We start from the raw sequence: 20,560 nt of genomic DNA on the forward strand, positions 1-20,560 counted from the left end.
ACTCTTTACTCTTAAACCTTTTAACGTAGCTCTCGGTAGACAAGAACTTTTTCTTAATGATTTAGCATAATCATGAATGTGACACCAGTATATTCTAAAACAACAATAAGTTAACAGGTTGTCTAGGGACCAAATAATATTTTTCTATCAAATAGTTCCAAAGTGATTTTTTTCTGCTATATACACTATTGCATTCCTAAGAAAAGTTATGTAAGTTAAGACTCTTTTAAGAAAAGGTAATAAATCGTGTCTTTCAAAGGGCTCTCTCTCTCTCTCTCTCTTTTTTAATGGAAAAAATAAACTAGAGAGTTTCAAAATTAAATTTTGAAGTTTTCTACCCTAGTATTTTCAGGTACAATGTTTGTTTATTGGTAGGTATAGTACTAAAATTTATACCTCACTGAGAAAAATTTAGTCTCTGTTTTGCTCCAGAGGTAATGGCATTTTTTATCCTATTACTTCCAGCACTTTCCTTAATACATTATTTCTTATATTTATCACTATTGTTAAAATAAAAAAGTAGATCAAACAAAGCAGCTCTTTTTGCCCAAAGAGACAATATTGGTTTTTCATCCTGGTCACCTTATAAAGTACATTATAGGCATGATACAAATGGTTTCTTAATCAGTCAGGTTTTAACTATTTTGTATTTTTAAAAATCTGTATTTTGCACACCTACATATGTAATTTTTCATGTGCAGTAAACATTGCCTCCTTTTTTTAATCCCTGTCTCACCATACTTTTGCTTTGCCTTGACTATCTTTACTCCCTCATCCTAACCCTCTAGGTAATCTCTGTCCCTGTGTATTAAGGAGAAAGATAGACATTTATAAGAAGTAGACTGTAGGGGCACCTGGGTGGCTCAGTCATTAAGCATCAGGTCATGATCCCAGGGTCCTGTGATTGAGCCCCACATTGGGCTCCTTGCTCAGCGGGAAGACTGCTTCTCCCTCTCCCACTCCCCTTGCTTGTGTTCCCTCTCTTGCTGTGTCTCTCTCTCTCTGTCAAATACATAATATCTTTTAAAAAAGAAGAAGTAGTAGACTGTAGTGGTGATCCCAAAAGTCTTTGAACCTAGAATTTGGTAAACCTGTATTTTAACCCTGGATTTTCCATCACATATCTGTGTGAACTCAGCATGTTATTTAACCTCTCATAGCCTTGGTTTCCTTATTAATAAAGTGAGGTATGGTTAAACTACATCAGTGAATCTGAAATGAGTTCCTTCAACAAACATTAATATATTTTATCTCTCAAGCACTGTGTGGGAATGGGGAAGTTATAAATCTCTGGACCAGGTGAGCTCTTGAGTTTAGTTGGCTAAGATTAGCTGTATAAATGCTATTCTTTATTTTGGAGGATCAGGCTGAAAGAAGAAAATTATATGGGAAATAGGTAAGCAGCGATCTGATTAGGGCAGAGTAAGCCATACACAGTGAGAAGAAAACCTTAGGGTACTAGATGAAAGAGATTAAAGAATGATAGCAGAATGCAAAAATTTAACATCAACATTTGATCCATCATCTTTTTTTCTGAATTAATTTTTATTCCACATGCCACCTCTGGCTGATAGTAGCCTTCTGGATCTCTATGTTGAAATAGAGAGCCAGCATCTGCTGATCAGGAAAATGTGTGATCAGTTTTCACTGTCTGAATTGCTTGTGGGAAGAATAAATGTGCCACACATTTGCTCTCCCTGCAATTAGACTGGTAAAGTGCATGGGCTTGTGAAAACTGTTTTCATTTAAATAAAATCCTAATGAAGAACAGAAACAACTACGTATAAAACCATTTAGTAAAAGAACAAAAAGAGCTACACATTTTAGTAATCCCTGAAGAGCTACTATATTACAAATTAGAGTAGTTGAAATTATTTCCTGATTCATTAATAAGAATTCTTAAATTAGGGGCACCTGGCTGGCTCAGTCTGAAGATCCTGCGACTCTTGATCTTGGGGTCATGAGTTTGAGCCCCACTCTTGGTGTAGAGATTACTTAAATGAATAAATAAATAACTTTTAAAAAACTTAAGTGTAGTGCGCCTGGGTGGCTCAATTGGTTAAGCGACTGCCTTCGGCTCAGGTCATGATCCTGGAGTCCCGGGATCGAGTCCCACATCGGGCTCCCTGCTCAGCAGGGAGTCTGCTTCTCCCTCTGACCCTCCTCCCTCTCATGCTCTCTGTCTCTCATTCTCTCTCTCGCAAATAAATAAAATCTTTAAAAAAACTCTTAAGTGTAATATATTAAGTAGCATTGCTTTTGAGAGCTGATAAATTTTTGGAAATTACAGATTAAGCAAGTTTCAATGGGTGCTCTTCCCCCATTGCATTCTTTCACTCAAAGTGTTCAGTTTTGTGGATAGGTAACAACGGTGAGAAACTATGTGTGTATTAAATGGAGGAAGCAGTATGAAAATAAATTGTCTAGACTCTGCAAATTCATTTATTTAATCAAATATTAAGTACTACTAAATGCCAAGTACTGTTCTGAGTCCTGAAGGGACTGTTTTCGTGGAGCTTACAATGAAAGTAAATTAAATAAGTAATATCAGATAGTAGTAAGTGTTATGAATAAAAATAAAGAGGATTGAGAAATTCAGAGGGCTATATTATAGCAAAAGCCTTTCTGATAATGTAATTTGAACAGAGCCCTGAAGACAGGGAAGGAGACCAGGAAATATGGAATTGTTATTAAAATATTTTTGTTAAAATAACATTTGTGACTTAAATTATTATATTTCACTTATTTTGGATAAATGAAATATTTTATTTTGTACATTGACAATACTAAGTTTTGTTTGGTTTCATAATTTTTCTGACACCTTAAAAAGTAAATTTTAGTTAATACCTAAATATTGATTCTCGTTCCAAACTATTTGTCCGGTAAATGAAAGAACAGTGGTATATTGCTTACTAATTAATTACAGTTTTTAAATTATCCCACAGATTTAGTGTGAATAAAAGCTTTCATTCTTTTATTTTATATATACCTTTATATTTTATTTTGAAACTGCCATCCTTACTACTAAAATAAACCAAATTACTAAACTACAAAAAATACTATAATTTTTATGTGTAATTGCAGAAATGTCAATTGAAAACCATATGGAATGGGGCTGTTTGGTTTACTTTAATGTTTCTTTTTGTGTTCTCTTTTTACAGATTGAAACACAGTTATCAGAGTATCACAAGTTGGCCAGAAAATTAAAACTTATCCCTAAGGGTGCTGAAAATTCCAAAGGTTATGACTTTGAAATTAAGTTTAATCCTGAAGCTGGAGCCAACTGCCTTGTCAAATACAGAGCTCAAGTTTATGTAAGTAATCATGAGTACTTCAAAAGATTTTTAAATAATATGACTAATGTCTTGTTCATTTATTTATAAGTAAGAGTTTAAACTTCAGCATGTTCATAACTGAGGACTGAACATAGAAATAAAACTCTGAAACTTTTAATCTTCCTTCGTTTTGGTACTTAAAAGTCGCTATTGTACCGTCCTCTTTGAATTATAAAGCCTTTTCTTTCTCTCTACCTACTTTATTTACTTAGCTAACCAAAAGAAACTTTGATTATATTTAATATAGACACCAGGATTATAAAGAGAAAAATTACCTGACCCTTGCTCTTAAGTTGCTACTTAGAGAAGAGAAAGACATAAATAAATAATTGCTATATATGTGCTTTATTAGAGGTGTTTACAAGGTATGGTATTGAGATCAATTCTTGCCAGAATTGAGGGGAAAGAAAAGTGTCCACAGAGATGGTGAACCTGGAATGAAATCTTGAAAGTTGAGGTATTTATTGGGATGGTCTTTGGGGAAAAAGCTTCAGGCACAAGGACACACATTAAAGGCATGTGTGAAGGCATGAAATATAATAGGGCATTAAGTAACACCAGCAGTCAATAATGAAAAATCTGCACCTAATTTTTAAATGTGGCCAATGATGTAATTTGGAGAAAATTTTTAAATCATTCTATTGCAACTTCTCAATTATTCACAGATTTTAGTATTTTAGTGGCCCCCTCAAAAATGACACTTTTCAAAATACATAGTTTTTGAATAAAGAATGTCAAAGTCTAAAGCTATGCATTTTTCCCTTGAGAATCATTCATTCATTCAATAAATTATTGATTAAGTACGTACTATGCTCCATACCAGCTAGGTGCTGGAGATGAAATACCCAGAAAGATACAATTCCTACTTTTCCAGAGATCACAATTTATTGGTGAACAGACTTTGATTAAATAAAGCTGGGCTCATTTTCAACAGAAAAAACCCACCCAGTAAACATACAGTCTTTTACTGAATTGTTTCTTAAGCAGTAGCTAGGTAGGCAGGTAGACAGACAGGCTGGCAGCCAGATAGTTTACGCACCCACTATTTTGAGTAGTTTGACACTGATGCAAGAAAATAATTACCAGGGCGCCTGGGTGGCTTAGTCGTTAGCGACTGCCTTCAGCTCAGGTCATGATCCCAAGGTCCTGGGATCAAGCCCCACATCGGGCTTCCTGCTCTGCGGGAAGCCTGCTTCTCCCTCTCCCACTCCCCCTGCTTGTGTTCCCTCTCTCGCTGTGTTTCTCTCTGTAAAATAAATAAATAAAATCTTAAAAAAAAAAAAAAAGAAAAGAATTACCTGCATCAAATCAGTGTAGAAAGAATTACCCAATACAAAAAGAATTCACATTCTAAGAAAAGAGGGAAAGGCTTTATTGTGATCTCTGAAAATAGTTTTACATAATAATAGAACAATAAAAATAGAAATAGCTTCCAGAAGGAGCAACCCCAACTGTTACAAGTAGTATTTGGAGAAAAGTTCTTAAAGAGGCATTGCATCTTTCAAAAAGGAGCAGCCAAAATTAAAACTCAGCAATAACTTCAAAAGACCTACTAAAAACATAGTAACACACAGGGTTTTCTTTTGGTGATGAAGATGACTGGGAATGAGAGGTGGTGTTTATACAACACTGAATGTACTAAATGCCACTGACCTGTACGCTTTAAAAGAGGTAGTTTTGGGCGCCTGGGTGGCTCAGTTGGTTGGGCCACTGCCTTCGGCTCAGGTCGTGATCCTGGAGTCCCGGGATCGAGTCCTGCATCGGGCTCCCTGCTCAGCAGGGAGTCTGCTTCTCCCTCTGACCCTCCCCCCTCTCATGCTCTCTCTCTCTAGCTCATTCTCTCTCTCAAATAAATAAATAAAATCTTTAAAAAATAAATAAATAAATAATAAATAAAAGAGGTAGTTTTATGTTAAATTCATTTTAACTTAATTATTTCAATTTAATCATTTTGAAGTGTGAGTTTGACCTCAATAAAAAAATGATGGGAAACAATGAAGTACTGTGTTGAAAGAAAATTAGTAGAATAGAGGATAAACATAAGAAATACAAGCAATAAGAGCTTCAAGGTTGGTGAACACATGGGGATGCAGGGCACACCCAGAGGGTATGGAAGCTCTGCACCCCTTCCAAGTACCTTGCCCTATGCATCTTTTCCGTCTGGCTGTTCCTGACTTTGATCATTCTTAAATGAACTGGTAAACATTTGCATGTTCTGGACACCCACCTTGCTTTTATTCCCAGAACAACCCACCCTGGCGATCTCTCTGCAGTAGTATGTCGAGATCTTCCTGGTTCTTTTTGCAGTCTCAGAGTCTTCATTGTGTAGCTTATTCAACCGGTCCTAGCTGGTGGACATATGCTATGTTTCAGATCTTGTGCTATTAAAACAGAATTCCAATGAATAGCAGAAAGAAGAAATACAAGCAGATAATTGTAAGATTAAACAGTTGAAAAGGATTAAGAGAAAAATATAAATTGTTTTCAAGAAAGATACTGCATTAATATAAGTGTACTTATAAAAAATGTTTAAATAATAGCAGTGAATCTCCAGAATCCATAAGCAAATCTAAAATTTTGCAAGTATTCAAAACCAAAAGCAAGTTGCATTCTATAGTTATAGAAATTACATTGAAAATTAGTTTTATTGGCACTCCTGGGTGGCTCAGTCAGTTGAGCATCATCTTGGTTTCTGCTTAGGTCATGATCTCAGAGTCGAAAGATCAAGCCCCATGAAAGATCAAGCCCTGCGTCAGGCTCCTCGCTCAGCAGGGAGTCTGCTTGAGATTCTCTCCCTCTCCCTTTGCCCCTGCCCCTGCATGAACACTGTCTCTCTCTCTAATAAATTTTTAAAGAAAAAAATTACTTTTTTGCCTTATTTATAATGTATTAATTTAGTTTAAAAACATCATGGCTTCACTTTTTTTCCTCTAAAAATGGCTCCTTCTATCACAATGTGTAGGTGCCTCATGAGAAATTTTGTACTAGGTATATAGTATGTAACCCATATTCCTATATATTTTATAGGTACCACTCAAGGAACTCTTGAACCAAACTGAAGAAGAAATTAATAAAGCTCTAAATAAAAAAATGGGGTTAGAGGATACTTTAGAACAGGTAAGTAACAAAACAGTTTTTAAAAGCAAAAGTAAGATTTTTTAACACTTAAATGTGGTTTGTAGTTTCTATGCAATGAATGTGTAGCTTTTAAGGAATGAATTTTTAATAAGATATTATGGAAAATGAGAATTGGGTGTACCCTTGACTTAGAAACATTTGAAGTAATTTTTTAAATAACTTAAACATCTTAGGCTACACATATCATTGATGATGAAATAAATTACTGAGTAAATTATCCTTGATTTTAAATGGAGAATTGCCTCCTTCAACTTAACTTAATATACCTTTTTTTTTTTTTAAGTTTTATATTAAGTAAATCTCTACACCCAACATGGGGCTCAAACTCAAGACCCTGAGATCAAGAGTTGCATGCTCTTCAGACTGAGTCAGCCAGGAGCCCCTTAATATCTCTTTGTACTATAAGGAATTTGAGATGGCTATCTTAAAAGTAGATATGTATCATTTGGGGCTTGAGGCTAAGTAGCCATGATAAATTAAGAGATTTTTATTAACCACACTTTTCATTCTGCACCATGAAATTCAGGGGAACTCAAATGCCTATAAAAGTCTACTTCCAAAAGTAGGTTTCAGAAAGTTCCTGCTTCTAAGATACTTGAAACATAAAATGACCAATATCCCTGAGAGAGATACTGATTCTATTATTGATTCAGTAACCTTTAAATATTGTTAAAGTTGGTTAAGAAGCTACTTCTCAACTGCACACAAAAGGTATTGTTTATATGACAACAAACAATTGAAGGAAAACCCTAGTTAATTCAGCTCTTCAAGAAGTATTATGCCATTTCAAGATTCCAAGATACAAAATCCTATCTTTACTCAGAATAGAAATTTGTTTTTCTCATCTGGAAATAAAACCTATGCATTTGGGGCGCCTGGGTGGCTCAGTTGGTTAAGCGACTGCCTTCGGCTCAGGTCATGATCCTGGAGTCCCGGGATCGAGTCCCGCATCGGGCTCCCTGCTCGGCAGGGAGTCTGCTTCTCCCTCTGACCCTCCTCCCTCTCATGCTCTCTGTCTCTCATTCTCTCTCTCTCAAATAAATAAATAAAATCTTTAAAAAAAAAAAAAAACCTATGCATTTCACAAATTATGCAAGTAACCCACATTTTTTTCATGTTAACAAATTCTATCAAAACTTACTTTGTATTAGAAAGAATTCCCACTCCTCAAAAAAAATAGCAAATAGTTAACATTAGATAAGTGGGCAGTTTCATGATACTATTGTTATTATAATTTGGGGTTTCTGTAACATCACACAGTGGAAAGAAGATAAGGAATTATGACTGCTTTAACAGGTACTCTGCAGGTGTGAGGTCATTTAAGATGAAGTCTTCACTTAACTTCCTTCAGTTTGGTTTCTCTCTTTTGTTGGAGTGGGCACTGAACCTGTAGACTTTCAAACTGACTTGAAACTTTTTAAAGGCTATAGGCAGGAAAACTTGGCGGGGAGGCCCGGAGGAGTTATAAAATGCCTACTATAGGTGGGGTACCTGGGTGGCTCAGTTAATCATCTGACTCTTAATTTCAGCTCAGGTCATGATCTCAGGGTCCTGGGATCAGGACTCCATGCTCGGTGGGGAGTCTGCTTGAGATTCTCTCCCTCTGCCCCCCTGACATGCTCATACTCTCTCTTTCTCTCTGTCTAAAATAAACAAATCTTTTTTTAGGGGCGCCTCAGTGGCTCAGTCTAAGTGTCTGCCTTCAGCACAGGTCATGATCTCAGGGTCCTGGGATCGAGCCCCGCATCGGGCTCCCTGCTCAGCCGGGAGCCTGCTTCTCCCTCTCCCACTCCCCCTGCTTGTGTTCCCTCCCTCACTATGTCTCTGTCTGTCAAATAAATAAATAAAATCTTTTAAAAAAAATCTTTTTTTAAAAATGCCTACTATAGTATAGGCTAGGCCCAATGTTAATATTCCGAAGATAAATATAACAAGTTTGAATGAAATAGAAGCTCCCATTTGGAGAAAAAGACTGACCTGCAGTTACGCTAATCAGATTCGCATTTTTCAAAACCCTTTTGGCCACCGAAAAAAGTGACTTGTGGGGATGCAACTGAAATTGTTAAGAAGTTAAACCAAAGTATTACAGTAGAAATAGAAGGAAGGGGACAGGTTTAGGATGTGTTGAGGTAGACTCCAGCATTTTTTGGCAGATGGTGAAAGCTGGGAAGGAAAGAAGTACCAACAGTAACTTCCATTTTTCCAGTGTGGGCAACCTTGGGGAGAAAAAAGTGAGTGCAGCTAACCAGCCCAGTACTAGAGATGTTGAGCTTGCTGTCTGCAGAACATAGCCATCCAAAAGGAAGCTGAAGCAATAGATTCAGAACATGGGGAGAGATTGTATCTGAAAATACAGATTTCAGAGTCTTTACCATATAGGTGGTACTTGAGCCCAAATGTGGGTGATATTTCTTAGACTATGTAGAGGAAAGTGGCAGAGGATTAAATCTTGAGAAACAGCACCACTTAAGAGATAGGTAAAGGAAGGAGGTTCTGGGAAAAACTCTTAGAAGTGGACAAGGAGCGCCTGGGTGGCTCAGTTGGTTAAGCGACTGCCTTTGGCTCAGGTGATGATCCTGGAGTCCCAGGATTGAGTCCCACATCGGGCTCCCTGCTTAGGAGGGAGTCTGCTTCTCCTTCTGACCCTCCCCCCTCTCATACACTCTCTCTCTCACTCTCTCTCACTCATTCTCTCAAATAAAGAAATAAGATCTAAAAAAAAAGGACAAAATAGTCGGAGAACAATCACAGGAGGAGAAATGCTATAAAAGCCAAAGTAGGGAAGACTTTTGAAAAAGCCCTGATTCTAACTAAATTTACTGTAGCAATTATTTCACATTATATACATATATTAAATCATAATTTTGTACACCTTAAACTTATACAATGGTATATATTAGTTATGTCTTAAAACTAGGGGGAAAAGAAGGAAAGATCAGTAATGTTTCATATGCTTCAGAGACTAAAGACTAAAACAGTTTTTAAAATTTGACAGTTTGGGGCACCTGGGGGGCTCAGTCGTTTAAGCATCTGCCTTCAGCTCAGGTCATGATCACAGGGTCCTGGGATTGAGCCCCGCATCAGGCTCCCTGCTCCGTGAGAAGCCTGCTTCTCCCTCTCCCACTCCCGCTGCTTGTGTTCCCTCTCTTGCTGTGTCTCTCTCTGTCAAATAAATAAATAAAATCTTTTAAAAAATTTTAAAAATAAAAAAAATAAAATTTGACAATTTAACCAAATTAAGATAGCATAAGGTAAAACAGCTATTTGAAATAGTAATGGTTAAACATAAATTAATGAATTAAAATAACTAAATGTTAAATAAAATTTCAACTGAGTAAATTTAAAGATCTAATTGGCTTTGTTTAGCAGGTCAGAAATTGGGCAGCATCCCATTTAGCAATTAGACAAGAGCTCTAAAGGAAAACAATTTTTAAGGCAGGACAAGGAAGTCATAAACTAAAAAAAAAAAAAAAATTATTCTGAAATAAAGGGTCTTATTAGGGGGCTCCTGGGTGGCTCAGTAGTTAAGTGTCTGCCGTCGGCTCAGGTCATGATTCCAGGGTCCTGGGATCCAGCCCCACATCGGTCCCTCTGCTCAGCAGGAAGCCTGCTTCTCCCTCTTCCACTCCCTCTGCTTGTGTTCCCTCTCTCGCTGTCTCTCTCTCTCTGTCAAATAATAAATCTAAAAAATAAATAAAAATAAAATTGCTTTGCTGGAGACTTGTAAGCATGGTATACAGATCAAGCCCCGCATCCTGGCTGCCTGCTCAACAGGGAGTCTGCTTTTCCCTCTCCCTACCCTCCCCACACCCCCTACCCCCCGCCACCCCCCCACGTGCACTTGAGTTCTCTCTCCTCTCTCAAATAAATAAGTAAAATCTTTAAAAAAAAAAAAAAAAAACTCCTAAATTCATTCCAATCTTACAACCCTGACCACACATAGAATGTCTTTCCCTTATTTTTTTATTTATTCATGAGAGACAGAGCGAGAGAGAAAGGCAGAGGGAAAAGCAGGCTCCCAAGGAGCAGGGAGCCGATGTGGAACTCGATCCCAGGACCCTGAGATCATGACCTGAGCCGAAGGCAGACGCTTAACCATCTGAGCCACCCAGGCGCCCTCCCTTATTATTTCTAGCAGTTTTAATTACACATATTAGAATTTTTAACCCTTAGAAACTTTTAATTTCTAATGAAATCTAAGAAGTAAGAAATTATAAACTTTTACATTACCATTCTGTGGATTAGCAGACTAATAAATACTTTTTTGTGATTTCTAAAAATGTGCTTTCTCACAGAAAATTTGTCAGCATAACACATGTTTATTAGTAAATCCACATATCTTTCGTTCCTATGTAAAAGGAAGTAAAAAATGGATAAACCAATATTCAGTAATTAATGTGTTAGTATTTTATCTTATTTGGAAATGATCTGAATAGTGAATGAATTTAATTTAACTGATCATTTAACTTAACCTAGCAAAACAAAGTTTCCAGGTTACCAAAAAGATTTGGGGAAACTATTTAAAAATTCACCTAAAAACTTTTTATCTTTTTACATCCATTTAATTTACTTGTTCTTTACTATATTAAAATTACCCACCAAAACTTCATTAGACATTAGACAAAGTCAGCCATCATCCCAAGCTAAATTTTCTTGCTGACAAATTTTGTAAGAGATAACATAAACTCATTTGATCGATAAACCCAGGTGGAATAAGACTTGTATGTATTCATGTTATTCAATGTTGATAACTTGAAAGAAAAGCTTATTTTAATTAAATCAAACAAACTTAAGCTAACTTTAATATTGAATATTTTCTTAGGTGATGTGAATTCAGAAAGCATTTGGGTTAGTTTCCATTGTATTTTTAACTTTTTATGAATACTGAATTTATTTAAGCACTTATTTTAAGTCAATTAAATAGAGCTTTTTTACACACTAATTTACAATAATACCATCCAGAGGGAGAAAAATACCACACACCTTTAACGCACATATAATAGACACACATAAACATAGACAGATGTAAACAGAGACCTTATTGCTTTTGTTTTACTAGTTAAAAAGAATTTGTATCGGGCGCCTGGGTGGCTCAGTTGGTTAAGCGACTGCCTTCAGCTCAGGTCATGATCCCAGGGTCCTGGGATCGAGTCCCGCATCGGGCTCCCTGCTCTGCGGGGAGCCTGCTTCTCCCTCTCCCACTCCCCCTGCTTGTGTTCCCTCTCTCGCTGTGTCTCTCTCTGTCAAATAAATAAATAAAATCTTTAAAAAAAAAAAGAATTTGTATCTAAGTTGCTTTTCTGGTAGATGGATTAAGTTAAGGCTACCCACTTGGATGGCTTAAACTAAGTTTTGAATAATGTTTTCTTTTTTCATTTTTTTCCTGATAAGTTACAAGGCTTTTAAAATAAATAAGGGAGGTTTGGGGACTGGTAAAAAGAAATAGATGAACTTTGAAATGCTTCTAGAGCTGCATTTCTAGTTTTGTAAAGAAGTGAGTAAATTCGAAGATCTAATTGGCTTTGTTCAACAATTCATGAATCAGGTAGCATCCCATTTAGCAAATAAAAGAGCGCTCCAAATGGCTACAGAAAGGGAAAGAGACTAGAGGCACACAGTTAAGAAGCCTAATAGTATCCTGAACGATAAATGGTAAAAACTCAAACCAAGGCTATTGCAGTAAGGATGGAAAAGAGAGATTTAAAGATTGAAACAGTGTAATTTAATGGTCCATTTGGATGTGGGGCCCGTGGGGCTCGATCCCATGACCTGAGCCAAAATCAGAAGTCAGGCACTTAACTGAATGAGCCACCCAGGTGCCCCTGAAGATTTTTAAGTCAGGACATAACACCCTTGTATTTTAGTTAGCCCATAATGTTGGCATTTTGAAGACTAATTTAGAAGTACATGAAACTAGAGGCACACAGTTTGGAAGTCTAACAGTATCCTAAGTGATAAATGGTAAAAACTCAAACCAACGCTATTGCAGTGAGGATGGAAAAAAGAGATTTAAAGATTGAAACAATGTAATTTAGTGGTCCATTTGGATGTGAAGGTTAAGGAAGAGAGAAATTAAGAATGTTCCGGTGTCTAGCTTTGGTATATGATGTTAAAGAAAAAGAAAAATTATTCATGACACTTGTTAAAGGAAGTAAGGTAGACTTCATTCAAGGGGAACTATTACAAAGAGGTTTTCTAGTAGGTGAGAGAGATTAGGCTCAACTCCAAATACAACAACAACAAAAAAGGGGAATTTGTAACCAAGGAGAGTAGGGTATACAGATCAGTAGATAAAGTATGATTGAGAAGAAACTCTAGGGGTAAAGGACAATACTATCTAAACCAACCTAATAGCGTTCTTGCTGAAAGCAGGCCAAGGTGACCAGATAACAGCTGGAGGATGTTGGAGGAGGAGGGACTTGAGTAGATATTGAGGTTAGGGATTCTGATTAAACTGTCTTAAGCACTATTCTTACTAAAACTGGACAATACAAAGACAAACACAGAAGCCAAAAAGTCAGCCTCTTTGAGAAGACAGTTCAGAAGAGCTGAGTAGTTTGGTCAAGGAGAGAATCTTTTGGTGGTAATGTTCTAGAGCCTTGATAAAGAATACAAGAGAAGGGTGTAGAAGAAAGAATTTCAGGCTGGGATATGCTGAGATTCAGATCTCTAGAATATCAGAGTGGAGAACGTACTGTAGGCAGTTGGAGTGTGTACATAGATATAAATAGGTATTTCTTAGCATGCAGTTAATTAAAGCCAGGAGATTTCCCAGGTGTGAAAATGAAAGAGCAAGCTCTCCCAAGTGAGCAGATGAGAATACAGCCAAGATCAGAATCCTGGGAGAACATCCACAACCAAAGCACAAGCAGAGAAAGAGAAACCTATAAGGAAGAATTAGAAGGACCTCCCAAGACTTAAAGAAAAAACTAGGAGCTTCCATGGTCGTAGAAACCAAGGAAGGGGATTTCAGAAGGGAGTGATCAACTATATATGTTACTCAGATATCAAATAAGATTAAGTCTGAAAGATGTTCATTGACTTTAACAATTAAGATGTTAATGGTGACCATTACAAAAGCGACTTCATGAAGCAGAGGAGCCAGAAAGCGTATTGCTGTGGATTAAAGTTTGAATGGTAGAAGAAGATACTATAGTATGAATAGTCTACTTTCCAGGGAATGCTACAAATTAGACCATCACAAAAGTTTGAGTCTAAGGAGAAAAGATGGAACAGTAGTTAGAAAGTGGTGTATGGGAAAGATTTTCATTTTTGGAGGGGTGGGGGAGGGGCTTGTTTGGGTTTAAAGATGAGAGAGTTAGAGTTCAAGGGAAAGAGGGTAAAGTTTTAAAAATTAGGAGGGAAAGGGATTGATGGATTTGAATGTGGTTCATGAAGAAATACTAAGGCTTGGGGTCTAGAGAAGAGCTGAAGTGGTTGTTTCTCCTCATGAGGAAAATGGGTATCCTGCATCCTGAAACTGATTGGAAGGAAGAAGGAAAAAGTCTCATACAAATATTTTGGTTGATGGGAGGCAGGAAGTGATGGAAATTCAATCTAGTGTCTTCTGTCTTCTCAATGACAGAAGAAAAAAAATTAACTACAGTAACTAATGATATCTTCTTTGCTTATAAGCTGCTGGACAGTTGTTTATTGAATGAATGAAAGAAATACTGGAGGAAGTATGCCAAATATTAATAGCAGTTCTTTGGGATTATAGAATTATTAGTAATTGTTATTTTCCTTACTTTTTCCCATATTTATCACAATGGAAATGTATATTTTTGTAATGGGGTCGGGGAGGGGGGAATGTTTAATTGGTGAAACTTTAGTAAAGCTCACATGAAAGTTAGAAGCTGCTCAGAGATTAAGTAAACATGATTTTGACCAAATGTGATTCCTAGTGGAAGTTCTGATTATTTGGGTATCCAGTGGTCTTACTGCAAGTAAATTTAATGAAACAACTTGTTTAACTTAGCACTTACTTCAGAAGTAACATATCTTTAGACTGGAAGTTTATAGTGTAGGGGTCAAGGGCGAATCACCCCAAGATGTGCCACTCTGGCATGCAGCTTATTTAGTATATGTGCTGCCAAAGCGAGCACTGGCATGCAGCTTATTTAGAACTGAAAATATTCAAAACCCAAAAGACTCAGGAAGAAATATTGATCTCCACCTAACCCCTAACTGCCTAAAAGAATTTAAAGGACCTCCTCCCAGAAGGGAGCTATCACCATAGCTAACTACAGTATAATATAAACTAAGGATGGTAGACAGGGAGGAACTTCAGCAGTCTCTTTCTTAAAATTCCTCTCTATGTCCCATTTGTGTCTGTGTGGCCCAGCAAACATTTGTTTACCAAACGTTTACTCTTCCATCTTCCTATGAATTGCTTTCCTTTTCTTGAAATCCCAGACCCCTACCCTCTTATGGTTAGTTCAGGATGACAAATATACTTCATTTTGCTTGTCTGTAGAATCTCATGTCTTTGTGGATTCCCCATACATACAAAATTATATTTGACTTTCTCCTGTTAATCAGTCTCATGTCACTTTAATTCTTAGACCAGCCAAAAGAACCTTAAGGGTAGAGAAAAATGTTTCCTGCTAAAGAATAGCTTTCGTAACTCTAGAGAGAGAGGAGAAAGAGAATCTTAAGCAGGCTCCATGCCCAACACAGGGCTCAGTCCCACGACCCTGGGATCATGACCTGAGCTGAAATCAAGAGTCAGATGCTTAACCAACTGAACCACCCAGGCGCCCCTCTAGTCTTTAAATAACTTGAAAGTCAGGTGGTGTAGAAAAAGTCCTTGGAGTTAGAACATCTAGGTTGGAGTTCTGGACATATGCTTGCTGCATGATCCTAAGTGAATAGCATTCATTCTAGCCAACTCTTCTCATTTGTAAAATAGGAAAGGAATATCCCTTACAAAGAGACTTTTGATAATTGAATGAGAAGTATATGCAAGTTTATCTAATAAATATATAGTCATTTTACCATCCTATCGTATACCAAATAACAATTGCTTTACTGAATTTTTCCCAAAAATATGTGTATGTAATTGTTTTGCAAATTCATATATGTGTTGAATCATCCTTTTAAAGAAAGATCCAGCTTATATATACCTTTTGCTATTTTCTATTTCCTACAGCAAATATCTTCTTGGTCTAGCTGGAAAACATACCATATTAATTACTGGTATCAACTGGTATTAGCTGTATTAGCACTTGTTGGCAGGAAATGAACTTTGGAAACACTTTTTTTTCTTTAGTTTTGGTTTCAACAGATCTTAAAGCTCAGACTTTAATAAGATTAAACGTGTTTATTACTCTTTGGAAGAATGCATTGACTAATAACCAGTTAGCAAACATCCAATAAAATCAATATGAAAACCTCTTTAACATCCTAGAAAGTAAACACACAAATGGAAAGCTAGATAACTAATAAAATAGATCAAATCTAAGTAAAGCTAGACTTCAAAACTAGAGGGCAAAAACAACTTATATGTATTAATATAAAAATGTTAAGAGTGTATATAACACATGTAATATTTATGTAATATATATGAGAGCTTAAAAATACTCCCACAGCAACTAGTGGAAAAATTACTTGTATCCTTCTTTTACTGAGAATTAAGCCAGATTTTTGATTCCTATCGAATGCCACTCTGCATTTAAGTATTGTACATTTAAAAAATAATAGGTTTTTTGTGTGTTTGTTTTTATTTAACTCCTCTCTGGGGAATAATAAATTCTGGGAACAAATGATAGGTGAGAATCCAAAAGGACTAGAAATAACATGGTCAGTCAATAATACGAAAGTTTTATAACTAAAATGTTTTTGATGTATGGTTATGATTTCTCAACCAAAGTTTTATTCTCCAAGTTAAATACAATGATAACAGAAAGCAGGAGAGGTGTAAGAACTCTGAAAGAAGAAGTTCAAAAGCTGGATGATCTTTACCAACAAAAAGTTAAGGTAAGAACTTTGCCACAGTTTGTATAGGTGAACCTTGACCTGTTCTGACATCTAACTAAATCTTTAAGCTATATCCTATAACTTGTGTTTAAGTTTAATCTACTGAAGTTTATTATAAGGAGTTTTTTTTTCCAGGATTTTTTTCCTGGAATTGGGCTGTTTCACACTAGAACACGTTTACTGTTCCATTAATATTTTAGACTTGAATATGAGATTCTGTATCCTTGTAAGACCAAAACATGTTTTAAATGTAGTCTCTTCTACCTTTTATAGAAATTTAGTGTTAAGCACTCCTAAAGCATAAACCTCAAATAAGGCTTCGTTATATGATTGCCTGTAAAGAGTCATTGCAAACTGACAACTATCTTGGCCAAATTCCAAAGATCATTTATATGAAATTGGGAATGTAGGTAAAATAATAGGATTCATTTCCCACCACCTCTAATCCATCCACCTCTGGCCAGCATTTTACTTAGGGAAGCACTCATGACTATTCATTACCACTTATATAACTTAGGTGAAAATTTTAGTCATACCAATATTTTTTACTTAGTTACACCAACAAAGTATTAGGAATTGAAAACTTTCTCTTGGCCTTGTAGTGTATTTAGGGCCTATACATTTTGTTAAGCAGTGAGAAAATTTTAGAAAACACACGACAGTAATATGATCTACATATGAAATATGAGGCAATTGGTAATCATTTTTGTTCTTTCATATGTTGTCCATGACAGTACTTGCATTTTTCCTTTTTAAAGCACTTCAGTGAAAGGCTTTCATATTTCATCTTAAAAAACTTAGGAGTTGATGACTTTGGGCTCCTTTGCCTGTGCATAATGAAAACATATGTGAAATAAAGGTAGTGTGAAAGTTACCCACATTTTTGCATATAAAAAGGCCTCTTGATGATCATAGGAAATATTTAAATCAGTATCTGATTTCTATATAGGCCTATTGAGAAGGTCATATTTAGGTTTACAGTATAAAATTCCCAAAGGAGCATTTTAAAATCTCTTACATGTAAAACAGTACACATTCTGAGAATACAAATGATGATGCAACCTGATTTTTTTTTAATATGTTACATATATATGGTATGTAGAGTATATTTAGTATATGGTGTAGTGTAGTATATGGAATATACGGAACATAAACTTAAAAAAGCATAACCATACTCTTATCTTGATAGGAAGCTGAAGAAGAGGACAAAAAATGTGCCAGTGAGCTGGAGTCCTTGGAGAAACACAAACATCTGCTGGAGAGTGCTGTTAACGAGGGCCTCAGTGAAGCTATGAATGAATTAGACGCTATTCAGAGAGAGTAAGTTCATGTAACCAAGATTTATAATGTTTATTTTCAGATTAATTATTTAACATTTCTGTAAAACTAGATCTATGTTTATTAGCTTTAATTTATATTATAGAGCAATTTGGGGAAGAAGAGGTAACAAAAAGAGCTTGTAACTTGAAATACTGTCCCTAAACATATTCTGCTACTATTAGAGCTCTTGGCCCCTAAGAAATCATTCATTTTTACATCTAATTAATAAGCAGCTTTTAAACCCTGAAAACAGCATAAAATTTTCAATCAACTGAAATACTTTGTTTGTTACTATTTTTAAGATATTTATACTTTCTAGAAATTATGTGTATAGTAAACTATATACTATAAATTGTATGGTCATTCTACTGTAACACTGTATGTGCCCTCATAATAATCACCACACTGCAAAATCATGCAGTAAAAAATCAGGACTTATAGTAAAATTGGGATTGGGTACAACACTTAAAATCTCTGTCAGTGACACACATAAGCAAAAGATGGGAACCTAACTAAAATGTTAGCACAATTGTACACATGTTAAATGGTTGAGAAATACATAATTGCTATAATAAATATGACACTTTATCTTAAAGAGACCTGAAGTTTGCCTGGGGAAAGGGGCATTCAAGGGGTTGCAGCTTGTAAATTATTGAGATGAGGTAGAAGGATTATCTGAAATCAGATGGAAAGTTTTAATACCAGATGTGGATGCATGTGACTCATCACATAATGCAATGAACTGAGGGAGCCTGGTACATGTTTGAGGTGTGTGTTTATATGTTTTGTGTATTCCTTTGCATCTGGATTCAGCTGAATGCAGTTTTCTGCATTCACCTAGTGTTTCTCAAGAAAGAAATGGCATAAGGACACCTGTTGACTCAGTTGGAAAAACATGCAACTTTTTTTTTTTTTAATAGCATGCAACTCTTGATCTCAGGATTGTGAGTTCAAGCCCCACATTGGGTGTAGAATTACTAAAATAAATAAATAAACTTTTAAAAAAAGGAAAGAGATGGCATAAACAGATACAAATTTTTGCATTATGGTCAAATTGCTATGTAATATATCAACCCAACTGGAACAATATTTCCAAACAAACAGCAGAACTAACTGTATATGTTACATTTCTTAGTTCTTCATTGTCAAGTTTTCCCTCTTGCTTTCCCTTATTATTTTAAAACTTACATTGGAAGAGTTTTAGCCACATTGTGTATTAACGGTAACTAAATGGTGACATCCCTTTTTTAAAGAGTATTCTGCCTTTGTGTATATAATTCTCTCATGAAACCTATATAAAGTCAATATACTGAATAGTTAATCCATAGGCTCTTTTTTTAGAAGTCTTAATTAAGTGGCCCTCAACTAAAAAAATCTGACTTTGAGGTTAGAAGTACAATCCTTAAGAAAAATCACACCTCTTCATTTGCTTATTTGTAGTTTAGGGATAAAAAAACTCAGCTGAAGCATTTTTTTTTTTTTTGGCTGCAGTCTGTTTTTAATTTGAATTTGCATGCCTAAAAGTGAGACTCCCACTCCCCTATTCAAATGTATTGAATGCCTTCTCCCTGAAAGCATTTAAGTTTACAGTCCTTTTGGAGACTCAATCAAGACCATTTGCTCCCAAGTTTTATATGTTAAAGCACAAGGTTTTGGTGCTGTTTTGTTCTGTTGCTTGCAAAAGATCTTTGAAATTTTTGTTCTGTTTTAATGGTTGAGAAGCAAACAGCACAAATACCAAGCACAGTCTGGTTTTATTGAATATGAAAAGGAGAAGTGAGCTAACTAGAACTGATGCATTAGGTTTTTTCATAGATAACTCAAACAAGAGTTTTATTCTACAGATACCAGCTAATTGTGCAAACCACAACTGAAGAACGACGAAAAGTGGGAAATAACTTGCAGCGTCTTTTAGAGATGGTTGCCACACATGTAGGGTCTGTGGAGGTAAGTGTATGAAGGTCTTTCCTACATTCTAATAAAGCTTTTTAAAACTACATTTCTGTTTTGTTTCTACAGAAATTAAATGATAAATTTTATTTCTGTGGAAAATATGTTCTAGTAAAAAGTTATCAAAAGAGTCCTTTTTAGTGGTGTGAAAGGAGCATCTGCATTTCATAAAGCAATCTGTTCACATAAACAACATATAATGGTATTTATTACATCAGTAGTATATAATGATGTGCCAGGCCACATTCTATATACTGAAAACATATCAGCACATTTAAGATTTCATTAAGATTAAGATGAAAGAGCATGTGTTATGACAAATATTTTTCCTTTACGTTAATTTCATGTAAAGTACTGATAAAATATAGAATAAAGTACTTAAATGAAACATGAAGCATAGCTTAAAAGTTCAACAATAATACTATTCCTCCAACCTGCTGTACAGAGCCTAGAAGCCAAGATGAACTGCTAAACTTTAAAATTCCTGGATAGTGGCGCCTGGGTGGCTCAGTCGTTAAAGCATCTTGCCTTTGGCTCAGGTCATGATCAGGTCATGGTCCTGGGATCGAGCCCCGCATCGGGCTCCCTGCTCTGCGGGAAGCCCGATTCTCCCTCTCCCTCTCCCCCTGCTTGTGATCCCTCTTTCGCTGTGTCTCTCTCTGTCAAATAAATAAATAAAATCTTAAAAAAATAAAATAAAATTCCTGGGTAGTCTATTAGGTGATAATATTATATTTCCAATTGTGAATGGTTTAAGAGAAAAAAACCTCATTTGTTAGGCTTCCATTTATTGAAAACAGAGCATGTGATATCCTACTTCCGCTCCCCTCTTTCTCCTG

The 20,560-nt window shown here is 35.9% G+C and overlaps 1 protein-coding gene across 1 annotated transcript in view; it reads left to right on the forward strand.

Annotated features, from left to right (window-relative positions):
- Positions 1 to 20,560, forward strand: part of NDC80 (NDC80 kinetochore complex component) — a 48,901-nt gene that overhangs the window by 24,289 nt on the left and 4,052 nt on the right. The window contains exons 12-16 of the mRNA XM_021686225.1: positions 3,162 to 3,314; positions 6,363 to 6,452; positions 16,359 to 16,451; positions 17,641 to 17,771; positions 19,616 to 19,718. Of these exons, the coding sequence (XP_021541900.1) occupies positions 3,162 to 3,314; positions 6,363 to 6,452; positions 16,359 to 16,451; positions 17,641 to 17,771; positions 19,616 to 19,718 (570 nt within the window). The remainder of the gene's footprint in view (positions 1 to 3,161; positions 3,315 to 6,362; positions 6,453 to 16,358; positions 16,452 to 17,640; positions 17,772 to 19,615; positions 19,719 to 20,560) is intronic.

The sequence above is a fragment of the Neomonachus schauinslandi genome, chromosome 14 (genome assembly GCF_002201575.2).
Source record: "Neomonachus schauinslandi chromosome 14, ASM220157v2, whole genome shotgun sequence".
NCBI classification, from domain to species: Eukaryota; Metazoa; Chordata; class Mammalia; order Carnivora; family Phocidae; genus Neomonachus; species Neomonachus schauinslandi.